General features: G+C 50.9%; 1 protein-coding gene across 1 annotated transcript in view; it reads left to right on the top strand.

The window, feature by feature from the left end:
- PELP1 (proline, glutamate and leucine rich protein 1) overlaps positions 1-13,914 on the top strand; it is a 29,080-nt gene extending 15,166 nt beyond the window's left edge. The window contains exons 6-17 of the mRNA XM_070395240.1: positions 7,644-7,703; positions 8,206-8,356; positions 8,539-8,665; positions 8,809-8,896; positions 9,342-9,430; positions 9,511-9,627; positions 9,735-9,882; positions 10,034-10,193; positions 10,856-10,911; positions 11,073-11,279; positions 11,413-12,861; positions 13,024-13,914. Of these exons, the coding sequence (XP_070251341.1) occupies positions 7,644-7,703; positions 8,206-8,356; positions 8,539-8,665; positions 8,809-8,896; positions 9,342-9,430; positions 9,511-9,627; positions 9,735-9,882; positions 10,034-10,193; positions 10,856-10,911; positions 11,073-11,279; positions 11,413-12,861; positions 13,024-13,116 (2,745 nt within the window). The 3' untranslated portion in view covers positions 13,117-13,914. The remainder of the gene's footprint in view (positions 1-7,643; positions 7,704-8,205; positions 8,357-8,538; positions 8,666-8,808; positions 8,897-9,341; positions 9,431-9,510; positions 9,628-9,734; positions 9,883-10,033; positions 10,194-10,855; positions 10,912-11,072; positions 11,280-11,412; positions 12,862-13,023) is intronic.
- Positions 13,915-14,196: the final 282 nt, after the last annotated feature.

Raw genomic sequence — 14,196 nt, 5'->3', positions numbered from 1 at the left:
GTTTCCTGATACTATTTCTTCAAATAGGTTTTCTAACCCTTGTTACTCTTTTTGTTGTTCTGGCACCCCTATTATTTGTATGTTGTTTCGTTTCATGTTGTCCCATAGTGTTATGCCCAGATTTCAGGATCCCCATGAGACCACACCAGGGAGCCAGCCGTGTCCGATGCAAAAGCATAAGAGTCTTTATTCAAACCCGGGCTTGGCTCCCCTACCCTCCTTACCGACGCAACGGCAAGTGGCAGAGAGAGAGCCAGCTCTGTGGGGAGAGGGGTTTTATAGTAAGGGGAGGAGAGAGGGCTGTGGGCCCTGCCGATTGGCCAGGCACAAGTCGGTGTCTTGTTACACAGGAAGTGGTCGTATCTATGGCACGCACTTCCCTTGATTATCATTGGTTAGTTTAAAGAAATCCTAGGTGTGGCTAGCAGAGGCTTGGGCTTCTGGGAAGAAGCTTCTTGCTGAGCACATGGCTGCTGCCCCAAAATGGAGGATTCGGGGCAAGATGGAGGGCGTAGCCCTCGCCCTTTCAATAGCTCCCTTAGGCTCTCCTCCTGTCTTTTAATTTTTTTCTCCAATTGCTGTTCAGTTTGGGTGTGTTTTGTTTCCCTGTCTTCTAATTCGCTAATTCGGTCCTCCGCTTCTCCTAGTCTACTGTTGAAACTTTCAATGGTGTTTTTTATTGCAGCTATATCACTCTTCATTTCTTCTTGGTTCTTACATAATTTATTGATTTTTTCATCTGTTTCTTCTTGCTTCTTGCATAAGTTGTTTTTTTCCTCCATCCGGTTTATGCATTCTAGGACCCTTAATCTGAATTCTTTTTCTGTCATGTTGCATGCCTCTGTTTCACTTAGCTGCTTTTCTGGCTAGTGCTCCTTTTCTTTCCTTTGGGGGTTTCTTTGTCTACCCATGTTTGATCTCACCAACATATCTAGATGTTGAGTCATTCAGGGGCTGCTCCTTGGGTGGTAGTGGCTCCTCGGGCTGTGGTTGCTTCTCTGGCGGCTGTTGTAGCAGCTGCTCCTCAGTTGGCAGGAGCTCCTGTGGTGGGTGCTGTTCACCGCTGTGGTGGCTCCTCTGGCTGGTGAGGGGAGGCTTCACACACAGCTGCTGTTCCTCAGACAGAGGATGTGCTGATCACGAGGCTGCTGTTCCTTGTATGGGGCGGGCTACACACGCAGCTGCTACTCCTTAAACTGGGGCGGACTGCTCACGTGGCTGCTGATCTTTGAATGGGGGCTGGCTGCACGCTGCTGTTGTTCCTCTGATGTGGTTGGGGTGGGCTGCTTGTGGGGCTACTTCTCCTAGGACCAGCTGCTGCTCGTTGGACAGGTGCAGGCTGTTGTGGCTCTGCTCCTCAGACTGGTGCGTGCTGCGTAGAGCTGTCACTCCTCGGATGTGGGCGGTCTGCCTGTGTGGTTGCTGCTCCTCAGACCGGGGTGGGCTGCTGCTGCTCCTCGAATGGGGCTGGGCTGCTCGCAGAACTGCTGCTCCTCGGATGGGGGCGGGCTGCTCAGACAGCTGCTGTCCCTCGGATTGGGCAGGCTGCTGGTGTGGCTGCTGCTGCTTGGGCGAGGGCAAGATGCTGGTGCAGCTGCTGCTCCTTGGACTAGTGCAGGGTGCGGGCTATATGCAGCTGCTGCTCCTCAGATGGGGGTGGACTGTGCATGGATGCCTCTCCTCTGACGTAGGAAGACTGCTCCTCAGACAGGTCGGACTGCTTGCGTGGTTGCTGCTCTTTGGACGGGGAAGTGGGCTGCTCACACAGCTGCTGCTCCTTGGACAGGGGGGGGCCACATGAGGCTGCTGCTCTTAGGCTCGAGGCAGGCTGTTCACAGGGCTGAGGCTCCCTGGACAAGAGGGTGCCGCTCACATGTCTGTTGCTCACGTGGTTGAAAAAATAATGTGAACAGAAGTAGCAAATAAAGGAACAAACAAAAAAAAAGGAGAAAAAAGAAAGAAGAAAGAAAAAAAAGCAACAGACAAACAAAAAAAGGGAAAACAAAGAAAAAGGCAAAAATAAGCTAACAAAATAATAAAGAAATAAAATTGAAAAATTGAAATGTCATTCCTTTGGCTGGCTTAAGATCCCAGTTTCCTGGAATGTCTGTGATGCTGTTGTTGCTGGAACTGAAAGGCCCTCTATAGGCCACACCCTGTTAACTCCCAGGGATTAATAAGGTTATTTTAATCCTTCATCTCATTCAGGGTGGAATCTGGGTGTGGCTGTATTCCTTGCCTAGGGCCTGGAGGGAGGAAATTATAGCCTCAGGAGAAAAAATGATTGCCCAAGTCCTGGACTCAGGGGTGACTCAGCACTCAATTTGCTGCCACCTCTCCTGGCCCCTCTTCTCTCCCCAGCCTCTCCCCAGATTCCACTCGTCCGCACCTTCTCCCGCTCTTCAGCACGGGTGAGTGTATCCGAAATGTCCTATAAACAGGGTTCAGTGAAAACAAACAAATAACGCCAACCGCAGAAAAGGGGAAGGCTGAGTCTCAAGCTCCTCTCTTACCGGCACTGCATGGTCTGGTCAGAGCTTCAGGCTGCCCCTTTTAGGCTCAGTCCTCCATAATTACGGAACCCAAATCTCAAATCCCCCGGTGCCAACAGTCCCACGGATCTCCTTTCCCCCAGTCAGGGGCTATGCCTGTCCCAAGAGACGTGGCTGTGTGTCTCTACCATCTGCTCTTACTGTGTTCCTAAAACTCTTGTAATTTCCTCCGGGAAGCCTTCCCGATTTATTACTTCCCTGTAACAATGTCTCCTACACATTGTCTTATATTCCTGACTAAATACCCTTAGTCACTTCCCTACCCTTTCCCCCAAGCTGTCATGACCCATACAAGATGTACTGCTGAGCCTTAGTAGGTTCGATAGGAGGTATGTACGTCAGGTGAGAGAGGTCAGTGAAAAAGTTAGCTCTGTTTTCAACGGTAACTGAATGGATGAATGAATGAATGAATGAATGAATAAATACATTCTGCCAAAGCAGTAACAGTTAAAGGGCCCTTTGTAATTGACACATCTGTTGTTTGCAGTATAATTGGATGTCAACTAGTACCTAAGAACAAATAGGTGTTGTCCTGTAGATTAAATGTTCTCTGTTTTATACTCATAGCTTGATAAACCATTGGCCATTTCACTCAGATGGAAGGACAAATCTATATAGAGAACTGGAATTAGCATCAAATTAATAATTGTTTTGTATAACTGATGTGCTTAACTGTATCAGCTATCAGTACTGTCAATTAAGGGTGAGTTTGCCATTCAAATTATCTTTTTTTTCCCTAAAGTTTTTTTTAGGGGGTCGTGCAGGAGGCAGCTGATTGATGTTTCTGGCTCTCTATACCTCTCCTCTGTAAAAAATCAATAAAATATATTAAAAAAATATTTTTATTGATTTCAGAGAGGAAGGGAGAGAGAAACATCAGTGATGAGAGAAAATCATTGATTGGCTGCCTCCTGCATGCCCCCTCCTGGGGAGGAATCTAGCCCGCAACTTGGGCATATGCCCTTGGCCGGAATCGAACCTGGGACCCTTTAGTCTGCAGGCTGATGCTCTCTCCATTGAGCCAAACTGGCTAGGGCCATTCAGATTATCTTGAAAGTAAGTTCACATGGTTCTTTGACCAAATCAAGAAAGTAAAATAAAGGGTAAGGGACCTGGTATTTATTAGGTACCCACAATGTGCCAGGCACTCTGTCGAGTGTCTGAGATGTGTCATCTCATTTTATTATTATAGTCATTGTGTGGAGTTGGTGTCACCAAACTAACCAAGAAACAGGCCCACAGGTGTTTAACTAACTTAACTCAAGGTTGGTATCAGATCTGTTTGCCTTTAAAGCCTGTTCTTCCCCCTCCCACACACACACTTAAACTCTAGAAGCTTTTAAGAACATAGACAGGATTGGCAGGTAGGCTTCAACACTAATACCAGCTCAGAGCAATTGTTAGTGGCTTGAGAAGGATGGTGAGCCAGATGGGGAGCTCTGGGCACACATGCTGTGATCTGGGGGTGGTGTCTGCAGTGGCTTTCGTAACTGGTTAGTTGTATCTGAAAAGTTCCCTGAGCAGATGACGTTCCTCAGAGAACATGAAGTCCTGTCCTTGTTGATTCTCTATTTTCATGTGAACACCACTAATGACAGGCAATAGAATCTTTGGATAGGCAGGGCAGGACTTTTGTCAAGAAGATATTTGGAGTAACTCATGGATTTTACTAAAGCTTAGAAAAGTTTTTTTTTTTTTTGTTTTTTTTTTTTTACTAAAGCTTTATCAAGTTTAGTAAAAACTGCCTTTCTTCTGAAATGGTCTATAAATTATTAAATTACATGGGCTAGACAGATTTTTGTCCCTGACCCCTCACTGGTCAAAGTTTGTAAAGTGTTACTGCAAATAGCTGCTTTGATTCAGCTTGGTTTGGGGTTGTCTGTATCTGCCTGCATTCCCCATGAAGTGGAAGGAGTATTGTTACCTTCAGGGTCAAGATTTGAATAGTCAGGGAGACTAGAATGCTAAGTGTTTTTCTCTGTGCTTCTTTTTTTTTTTTTTTTTTTTAATATATTTTATTGATTTTTTACAGAGAGGAAGGGAGAGAGAGATAGAGAGTTAGAAACATCGATGAGAGAGAAACATCGACCAGCTGCCTCCTGCACATCTTCTACTGGGGATGTGCCCGCAACCCAGGTACATGCCCTTGACCGGAATCGAACCTGGGACCTTTCAGTCCGCAGGCCGACGCTCTATCCACTGAGCCAAACCGGTATCGGCATTCTCTGTGCTTCTTAATTTTCGTTGTGAGTGGTCAGGAGCATTAATTTATAATTTATGATCTTTTGTCAGACGTAGGTTTTTTAAAATTCTTTATTATTTAAAGTATTACATGTAGTATTACATATGTCTCTTTTCCCCCCATTGATCTCTCCCCGGCCACCCCCACCCCCTAGCACATGCCCTCACCACCCTAGTGTCTGTGTCCATTGGTTATGCTTATATGCATGCATATAAGTCCTTTGGTTGATCTCTTACAGCCCCCCCCCAACCCTGCCTTGCCCTCCCTCTGAAGTTTCAGAGAGAAAGGGAGAAGGAGAAAGAGATAAAAACTTCAGTGATGAGAGAGAATCATTAATTAGCTGCCTCCTGCACACCCCCTACTGAGGATCGAGCCTGCAACCTGGGCAAGTGCCCTTGACTAGAATCAAACCCAGGACCTTTCAGCCCACAGGCTGACTCTCTATCCATTGAGCCAAACCAGCTAGGGCCAGACACGTAGCTTTTGAAGTCATGGCCTGTATTTTGAGTATCCTTTCCAAACCAAACACTTTGGTATGTTAACAGGATATGTGTGCCTTTATGTCTTTATTAAGAATAACATGTCATCTGAAGAACTTCTCACTGTTGAGGATGTTGAGGATTTTGTCTTTGTTGCCAGCATGTCCGATAAGAATCTGTTTTGTACAAAGGCCCTAGGGGCAGTTTCTACTGAGAACATCTTAGGAAACATACTTGCCATTTTTGGAAAGTTATCTGTTTTCTGTCCCATCCCCCAGAAGCTCCCAGGGCAGTTGCAGTCTCCAAGCTCAGGTTACTCCTGAATGGTGTATCTCAAGCATTCCCAGTCCATGAGGTTACTTCTGTAGAAGCTTTACCTCTCCTCCCCAAATCCATTAGTAATTCCATGGAATCAGTGGGAGGCCTAACCCCAGGCCAAATCCATTAGTAATTCCTTGGAATCAGTGGGAGGCCTAACCCTACTCTTGAGAGGTACCCTGGGCGTGCGTGCTTGCTGCGCTTGCATTTCAAGTGAAATGTTCCAAGTGAGCCATTGCACAGGCCACCTGTGGTCACAGCCATGTCTGTACTCAGGCTTATTGCCGTCACATAAGCAGACTTTTGTTGGCCTCAGCCCAGCTTTTGGAGCCAGAGTCTCAGGAAAAGTGTGAGCAGTAAGTTGGCCAGAAGGGCTGAGTGCCACTATAGTTGGGGCTCTGGCAGGTTTCTGAGAAATCTTACCTTGGGAGAAGCCGGTGCATCAGGAGACCTGTGGATGGTTACTGTGTTTGGGTTGAAGTGCTCTGAGTCCTACCACATCTGGCATGAAAGTGCTGTCCAGGTCTTTACCCTGGCGTCAGCTGTGACAGTGCTTGACTCGTGGCCAGTGAGAATCACGAAGTGCAATGTGGGCAACTCCGTGGTTCCTGCCACAGGGCCGGTGGGAGGGAGTCCCTGGAGGGCTGGTTTCTGAAACACACACTGACAGGCTTCTGCTCCTACTTTGCTCCCGCAAGCCTCCTGCCATGTGCCTGGTGCCCCAGCTGATTTGTCTTGATATTTGTGTGTGTGACGTCCCATCCTTCCTTCTCCAAAGTCCATGCTTTCTAGGCTGGGATTTAAGGCCTCAGCCTGCTTCTCCTTTGCATCTTCTGGGTCTGTAGCTCTCAGCAGTGTTTTCCCCTCTCTGGTCTCCTGGGGATTCTTCCCTTTCTTTTAAACCCAGCTCAATCCTGCCCTCCCTAGTCCTGCCTCCTAGGATCGGTCCCACTGGACCCTCCCTCTGTCCCCCTCTCGAAATAGTGAATGCTACTGTGGGTTCAGGTGGTTTTCCATATACTGGTCTTCCTGACTCACTCACATCCCACTGAAACTGGAAATCCCATCTCATTTCGTTCTGTAGGTCTCCTTCAGTGTTCTTACCCTTTTTTATGCCATGGACCCCTTCCTACATTCATAAAATAAAATACATAGAATTTTAAGAGAAACTGATTCTGTTGAAATATATATATTTTAAAAAATTTTGATAAAGTAGTATGTGCTTCTTCATGAATATGTTAAACAGCAAGATCTAGCGGCAGGGCTAATAACCTACTGAATTTCAAATTAGTGATACATGTGAATGGTATCTTGAGATATCCTGTTACAATTATAATGTGAAATGAAAAGGAGAGATTTTATTGGTGACAGCCAGAGGTACTGCTAATACTACTATGGCTTTCTGTTTACATTTAAAGTGGAAATAAATACTACCTTTTACTTACATGCTAGTGAAAAGGACACAGTTCCCCCCACCCCCATCAATTTCACAGGCCCCTTTGATTCTACCCCCAAGTAAATTGTGACCCAGGTAGGACACTTCTGGGCCAGCACCTTCACATTCACGTAGCAGGCAGAGTAAATGTTTGCCAGCTGACAGGTTACTGCTCCGAGATGTGCTGCCTCAGTTCTTCTCCAGAGGCCTTTACTGCCCTCATACCTCTGATTAGTGCCTCCACTCCCAGCTTGGGCCATCCCTTCTTGTGTAAGCTGGTAGGGAGTTGGGTGTGAGGCTTGCTGCTTTTCAGCACTCTGTGACCTTTTGGCTTGAGGGAAAATTGGCAGCAGGGAGTACAATGTCTGTGGGGCCCAGGCCAGACCCTTTCCCCACCAGACAGGGAGGCTGAGGATGAGAGCTGACCTTCAGGATGTCTTTCTACCGTGAGAGCATGTCTGCTTCCAGGCATGATACCCCGTAAAATGCTTTGCTTCCTGTGTCTGCAGGAAAGAAAAAAGGCGAGGGCTTGGATTCTGCTGCTGGGAAGGGACAGGGTGGATGTCTCTGGCCCTTGGAGCTGACTTACCAGCCTTTTCCTCTTTTCCACAACCCAGGGCAAGCTGGCCTCATTCTTCCTGTCTCGGGTGGATTCCTTGAGCCCTCAGCTGCAGCAGGTAAAGGAAAAGGAGGCAGATGAAAAGCGTGGGCATGAGTTGGAGCTTCTCTTAGTTCTCATTCTTAGCATTTCTCTCTCTCCTTAAAAAAAAATATTTTTATTCATTTCAGAGAGGAAGGGAGAGAGAGAAACATCAGTGATGAGAGAGAATCATTGATTGGCTGCCTCCTGCACCCCTCTCCTGGGGATTGAGCCCATAATCCGGGCATGTGCCCTGACTGGGAATCAAACTATGATCTCATGGTTCATAGGTTGATGCTCAACCATTGAGCCATGCCAGCCAGACAGCATTTCTCTCTTGGTACTGCTTGGACCACGTTCCCACTTCCCTTCCTCTTGGCATACTCCAGAGGCACAAGATCTTTGTCCTTCTGCCCCATAGTCCCTTTTCTATGTTCCTAGAGCTGTCTGTGATTTCCTTGTCTTGGCATTGGTGGCGCTGGGGGTGTCTGGCTGGGCTGGATTCCCATCTGACCAAGCTTCTGACCTTTCTTCTGCAGTTGGCGTGTGAGTGTTATTCCCGGCTGCCCTCTCTCGGGGCTGGCTTTTCCCAGGGCTTGAAGCACACTGAGAGCTGGGAGCAGGAGCTACACACCCTGCTGGCCTCATTGCACAGTCTGCTAGGGGCTCTCTACGAGGGAGCAGAACCAGGTAGGGAGCATGGCTAGTAGGCAGTGGCAGAGTGGTTGGGGGATGTGGCAGCAGGGAACCAGGAGGGTGGCCCAGAGAGTGGGACAGTTGATTTCTAGGCAGAATGGTGGGTCATCCACCAGAAATGAAAAGGGAGGGGACGGACAAGCCCTGGAGTGAGAAGCTGCTGTGTTTACGTCCAGCTCCTGTGCAGTATGAAGGCCCTGCGGTGGAGATGCTGTTTTCCCTCGAAGATGCTGATGCGCATAACCTTTTCCGGCTTCGGCAAAGGTTTTCCGGTCTGGCCTGCTGCCTGGGGCTCATGCTCAGGTGAGTGAGTGCTGGAGGGAGCATGGGCTGGACGGGGAGGGATTGATCTGGGGTGTGTTCCGCATCATGAAGAAGGAGGTTGAGGTGGGCCAGTCATGCTGGGGAACCTGTGCTGAGGACCTCCCTGCTCTGATTCTCTCCAGCTCTGAGTTTGTGGCTCCCGTGTCCATCCCTGTGCAGGAAATCCTGGATTTCATCTGCCGGACCCTCAGCATCAGTGCCAAGAATATTGTAAGTGATGTTTGTCCTCCGTTCACAGTCCTTAGGACCCAGGGCAACCAGGAAAGTAGTGTGGGATCTGAAGCTCCCCAAATGATGTCATCCCTGAGGTGTCTGGCCAGCGCTTTACTTCTGTCCGATTGTCATTATTCCTTGTGGTTCTCCCAACACATGCACGGAGTGGTTTCTCTCCCCTGGTGCGAGGACACCTGTGGCACATGCTTCGAGGGGAGGGCAAGCACGGGGGCCAGCCAGACATTGCCGAGAGGCAGCCATCCTCCCGTCATCCTCCTTCCGGGCTCTGTTTTATAGGATGGGGGTTTGACCTTGTTGGGAGAGGTGGGCCGGGGTGGGTTCCTTACATGTGTGTCCATATGTATTTAGTCACACACATCCCCGTCTCCCTTTCCCCTCTGTGTCTCACTTCCCTGCTCCTTTTGCCAATTTCATTCTGCAGAGCTTGCTTGGAGATGGTCCCCTGCGGTTGTTGCTGCTGCCTTCTATCCACCTGGAAGCCTTGGACCTGCTCTCTGCGCTCATCCTTGCGTGAGTGGACTAGGCAGAGTGTGATGAAGGGACTGGGACGTACCGGGAATGGAGGTCACTGTGTGTGTCTTCGCCCCCAGGTGTGGAGGTCGGCTCCTGCGCTTTGGAGCCCTGATCAGCCGCCTGCTTCCCCAGGTCCTCAATGCCTGGAGCATTGGTAGGGATACTGTCTCTCTGGGCCAGGAGAAGCCTTACAGGTGACCATCAAGGATGGGGATCAAGGGGAGAGGGTGGTGAGGCCATGCAGGTGGGCTGGGAGCTGAGGGAGGAGAGGCATTCATAAGCCGCCCTGCTCACTCCACAGTGCCATGCGGACCAAGGTGTACACTGTGTTAGAGCTGTGGGTGCAGGTGTGCGGTGCCTCGGCAGGTGTGCTTCAGGCAGGAGCCTCAGGAGAGGCCCTGCTCACCCACCTGCTCAGTGACATCTCCCCGCCAGCCGAGGCCCTGAAGGTGAGTGAGGCTCTGCCCACACTCTCTTGTGCCAGGACTTTCATCCTGCACACCTGGTCCATGTGAGCCTCCTCATTCAACACCGTCGCCTCACTCTGTCCTGCCTTCCTGTTTGCCTGTGAGTGTGATTTGTGTTTTTCTCCACCACCAGCTGCGCAGTCCCCGGGGGAGCCCTGATGGCGGTTTGCAGACCGGGAAGCCCAGTGCCCCCAAGAAGCTAAAGCTGGACATGGGGGAGGCTGCGACCCCTCCCAGCCACCGCAAAGGGGATAGCAATGCCAACAGCGATGTGTGTGCAGCTGCGCTGAGAGGTGGGTGAGGCCTGTGCCCTGCACCTTCCGAGTGCGGGGATGGCTGGGGCTTTAGCCCCAAACCAGGTGTTGAAGTAGAGGGTGTGGATAAAATGTAGAACCAGCTGAAAACCTTCAAGAGAGGCCAAAGGAGCAGAAGCAGCCATGCAGCTCCCAGGGCTGCGGCAAAATCTTGGATCTGGGCAGGGAAGGGGCGTGTGCGAGTGTTGGGTCGTTTATATTGCCCCCAGGGTCTCATTTTTCTTGTTGCATATCCTCTGCACCTGCCAGGACAGCTGTAGCAAAGGGTGAAGCCCTGCTTTGTGGTGCTTACATTCCCTTCAGGCAGGCGGCTCAGTGGGGTTTCCTCCCAACACAAGTGCTCATTGGAAGCAGAAGTATAGTCAGTGCCTGTGTGGTTAGTGGGTGACTTTCCTTGGGGTTCCCTGTATTTCACTGCCTGTCACCCCAACCATGTGAAGAGGAGAGCCAGTGCTTCTCAGACATATAAGTGCACATTTACAGTGCACCGACATCATCCGCAGCCCTGTGCAGTGCGATCCTCATTTCATGGTGGAGAAAGGAGCTCAGAGCAGTTAAGTGACTTGCCTGAACCTCCTGCTGCAGAAGCCCTTCTCTGTCCTGTTAGTAGCAGGTCTCTTACACACTGTTCTTCTTCCCAGGCCTCAGCCGGACCATCCTCATGTGCGGGCCACTTATCAAGGAGGAGACTCACAGGGTTAGTGGAGCCTGGTCCCCATGGAGATTGGGGCGGGGCCACTGCCTGTCCCTGTGAGGGCTGTGCCCCTGGGGAGCGTCCATTGCAAGTTGGGAGGGGGCCCTGGAGAAGGGTTGGGTCGTCGAGGTGGTGTCTCTACTTGTGCCCTGCGTCCTTTTCAGAGGCTGCACGATCTGGTCCTACCCCTCGTCATGGGTGTCCAACAGGGCGAGGTCCTAGGCAGCTCCCCATATACCAGCTCCCGCTGCCGCCGGGAACTGTACCGTCTGCTGCTGGCTCTGCTGCTGGCGCCTTCTCCTCGCTGCCCACCTCCTCTCGCCTGTGCCCTGCAAGCCTTCTCCCTGGGCCAGAGGGAAGACAACCTTGAGGTAACTGCAGACGGGCCAAGTCCATCTCTTTGGTTTGAGGGCTCTCTTGTTTCTGAGCTGGCAGGCTCCCCTCTCTGGTACCACAGCACCCTGTATTCCCGATGCTCACACTTGCTTCCTCTTCCTTCCTTAGGTCTCTTCTTTCTGCTCGGAAGCACTGGTGACCTGTGCTGCTTTGACCCATCCCCGGGTTCCTCCTCTGCAGTCCATGGGCCCCACCTGTCCCACACCTGCTCCAGTTCCTCCTGAGGCCCCGTCTCCGTTCAGGGCCCCGCCCTTTCATCCCCCGGGCCCCATGCCCTCAGTAGGCACCATGCCCTCAGCTGGCCCTGTGCCCTCAGTGGGTCCCCTGCCCTCAGCAGGCCCCGTGCCCCCGGCAGGCCCAGTGCCTCCAGCACGTCCTGGACCTCCAGCCACAGCCAACCACTTAGGCCTCTCTGTCCCAGGCCTGGTGCCTGTACCCCCCCGGCTCCTTCCCGGCCCTGAGAACCACCGGGCAGGCTCAAACGAGGACCCCATCCTGGCTTCCAGTGGCACTCCCCCACCTGTGATACCCCCAGATGAAACTTTTGGGGGGAGAGTGCCCAGGCCAGCCTTTGTCCACTATGATAAGGAGGAGGCATCTGATGTAGAGATCTCCTTGGAAAGTGACTCTGATGACAGTGTGGTGATCGTGCCTGAGGGGCTGCCGCCCCTGCCACTCCCACCCCCCTCAGGCAGCACCCCACCCCCTGTTGCCCCAGCTGGGCCACCAGCAGCCTCCCCTCCTCTACCAGCCAAGGAGGAGCCTGAAGAGCTTCCTACAGTCCCGGGGCCTCTCCCTCCACCTCCACCCCCTCCTGTTCCTGGCCCAGTGACACTCCAACCACCGCAGTTGGTGCCTGAAGGAACTCCTAGTGGGGGAGGACCCCCAGCCCTGGAAGAAGACTTGACAGTTATTAATATCAACAGCAGTGATGAGGAGGAGGAGGAAGAGGAAGAAGAGGAAGAAGAGGAGGAGGAAGAAGAGGAGGAGGAAGATTTTGAAGAGGAAGAAGAGGATGAGGAAGAGTATTTTGAAGAGGAAGAGGAGGAAGAGTTTGAGGAGGAATTTGAGGAAGAGGAAGGTGAATTAGAGGAAGAAGAAGAGGAGGAGGAGGAGGAGGAGGAAGAAGAGTTGGAAGAGGTGGAAGAGTTGGAGTTTGGCTCAGCAGGAGGGGAGGTAGAAGAAGGAGGACCTCCACCCACCAGCCTGCCTCCAGCTCTGCCTCCCCCCGAGTCCCCCAAGGTGCAGCCTGAGCCAGAGCCAGAGCCTGGGCTACTGTTGGAAGTGGAGGAGCCTGGGCCTGAGGAGGAGCGTGGGGCTGAGACTGCACCTACACTGGCCCCTGAGGTGCTCCCCTCCCAGGAGGAGCTGGAGAAGGAAGGGGGAAGCCCCCCAGCAGGGCCACCTCCTCAAGAGCTAGTGGAAGAGGAGCCCTGTGCTCCTCCGCCAGCCCTGTTGGACGAGGGGACTGAGGGTGGGGGTGATGAGGTCCCCCCGCCACCAGAGACATCTGCAGCTGAGGAAATGGAGACGGAGACGGCCCCTCCCCAGGAAAAGGTGAGTGGGCCAGGCTGGGAGGGCATCTCTGGGTGGAGAAGGTGGGGCGGGGCGGGCTGGAGGAAGAGGGGGTTGCTTGTGTTAGGGAAGGGCTTTGCCCAAGCCTGACCCACTCCTGTATGTGTGTGAGACTGTTTTGAATCATGTCTTTGTCCCTCAAAGGAGCAGGATGACACAGCTGCCATGCTGGCTGACTTCATTGATTGTCCCCCTGATGACGAGAAGCCACCACCTGTCACAGAGCCTGATTCCTAGCCGTCTCCTACACCCCCACTCGTGTCCAATAAAGTTATGTACTTCGGCATCGACTGCTGCTTCTGCCTTTTGCCACAACTGTGTCCCCCCCTCTATCCCTTGCCTTCGTCAGCACCTCCCTGGCAGGAATTTGGCAAGTTCACCCCAGGCCTTCTGACCCGTTCTTGAGGTTTGGACATTCCTGGTCAGTGTCTGATCCCTTTAAGCAGTTGCATATCCTAGGCCTTGCCGGGGTGCATGTGTGAGCAGGAACCTAGAGGAGTAGACGTGAGGGCATTGAAATCTATGGGCTGGAGGTAGGTGCCCCCTGGTTCTTTCACTCAGTCCATTGAAGGGTGAACATAAGGAAAGGGCCTTGGAAATGCAGAAAAGGGAGTGACTTCCCAGCTGGGTGTATTCTGCGAAGTGATGTTTGAGCTGATTTTGGGAAACTTAGGGATTTTAAAGTTTCCCTCAACTTGTTTTTTCAAAAATGTCAAGCCTGCAGAAAAGTTAGAAGAATAGAATAGTATAATACCTTTGCATAGGTTAGTCGGTAACATTTTCTCATGTTAGTGTTTATAATGTCTGTATCTGCATATAGACTTGTATTTATATATGTGCTTAAACCTGTCTGTAATCAATACACATTTATATGTGCACACATTTTTTGTGTGTGGGGCCATGTTGCAGACGTCATGACCCTTCACCTCTAAGTTCTTCAACATTAACTCCCAGGGTTAAGACATTTTTCTACATAATCACAGTACCATTATCAGACCTAAGAAAAGTCCCAGCAATAAACTATTACGTGTACTATATTGTGAGATCCAAGTGTCCTATTTATCTCAAATGATTTTGATGGCTGTCTCTCCCCCACCCCGCCACTTGATTTAATTTCAAGAGTGTTATTTTCTTAGGTGGAGAGGGCCGTTTAAGGCTTAAGGATCACTGCAAGGACAGGTGCGAGGTGTGCAAACTCTTGCAATAGTGATTTTTCAAAAATGTATAGAACCTGAATTCTGGAAACGGTAGGTTAAGTTGACATTGACCCTGAGGAATTGGCTAGAACAGAAAGTTTTAAAGTTTACACTATATTGT

The sequence above is a fragment of the Myotis yumanensis genome, unplaced genomic scaffold, assembly GCF_028538775.1.
Source record: "Myotis yumanensis isolate MYYU_CA2020_CCGP unplaced genomic scaffold, mMyoYum1.0.hap1 SCAF_16, whole genome shotgun sequence".
Lineage (NCBI taxonomy): Eukaryota > Metazoa > Chordata > Mammalia > Chiroptera > Vespertilionidae > Myotis > Myotis yumanensis.
This window is presented reverse-complemented; position numbering and strand designations above follow the sequence as displayed.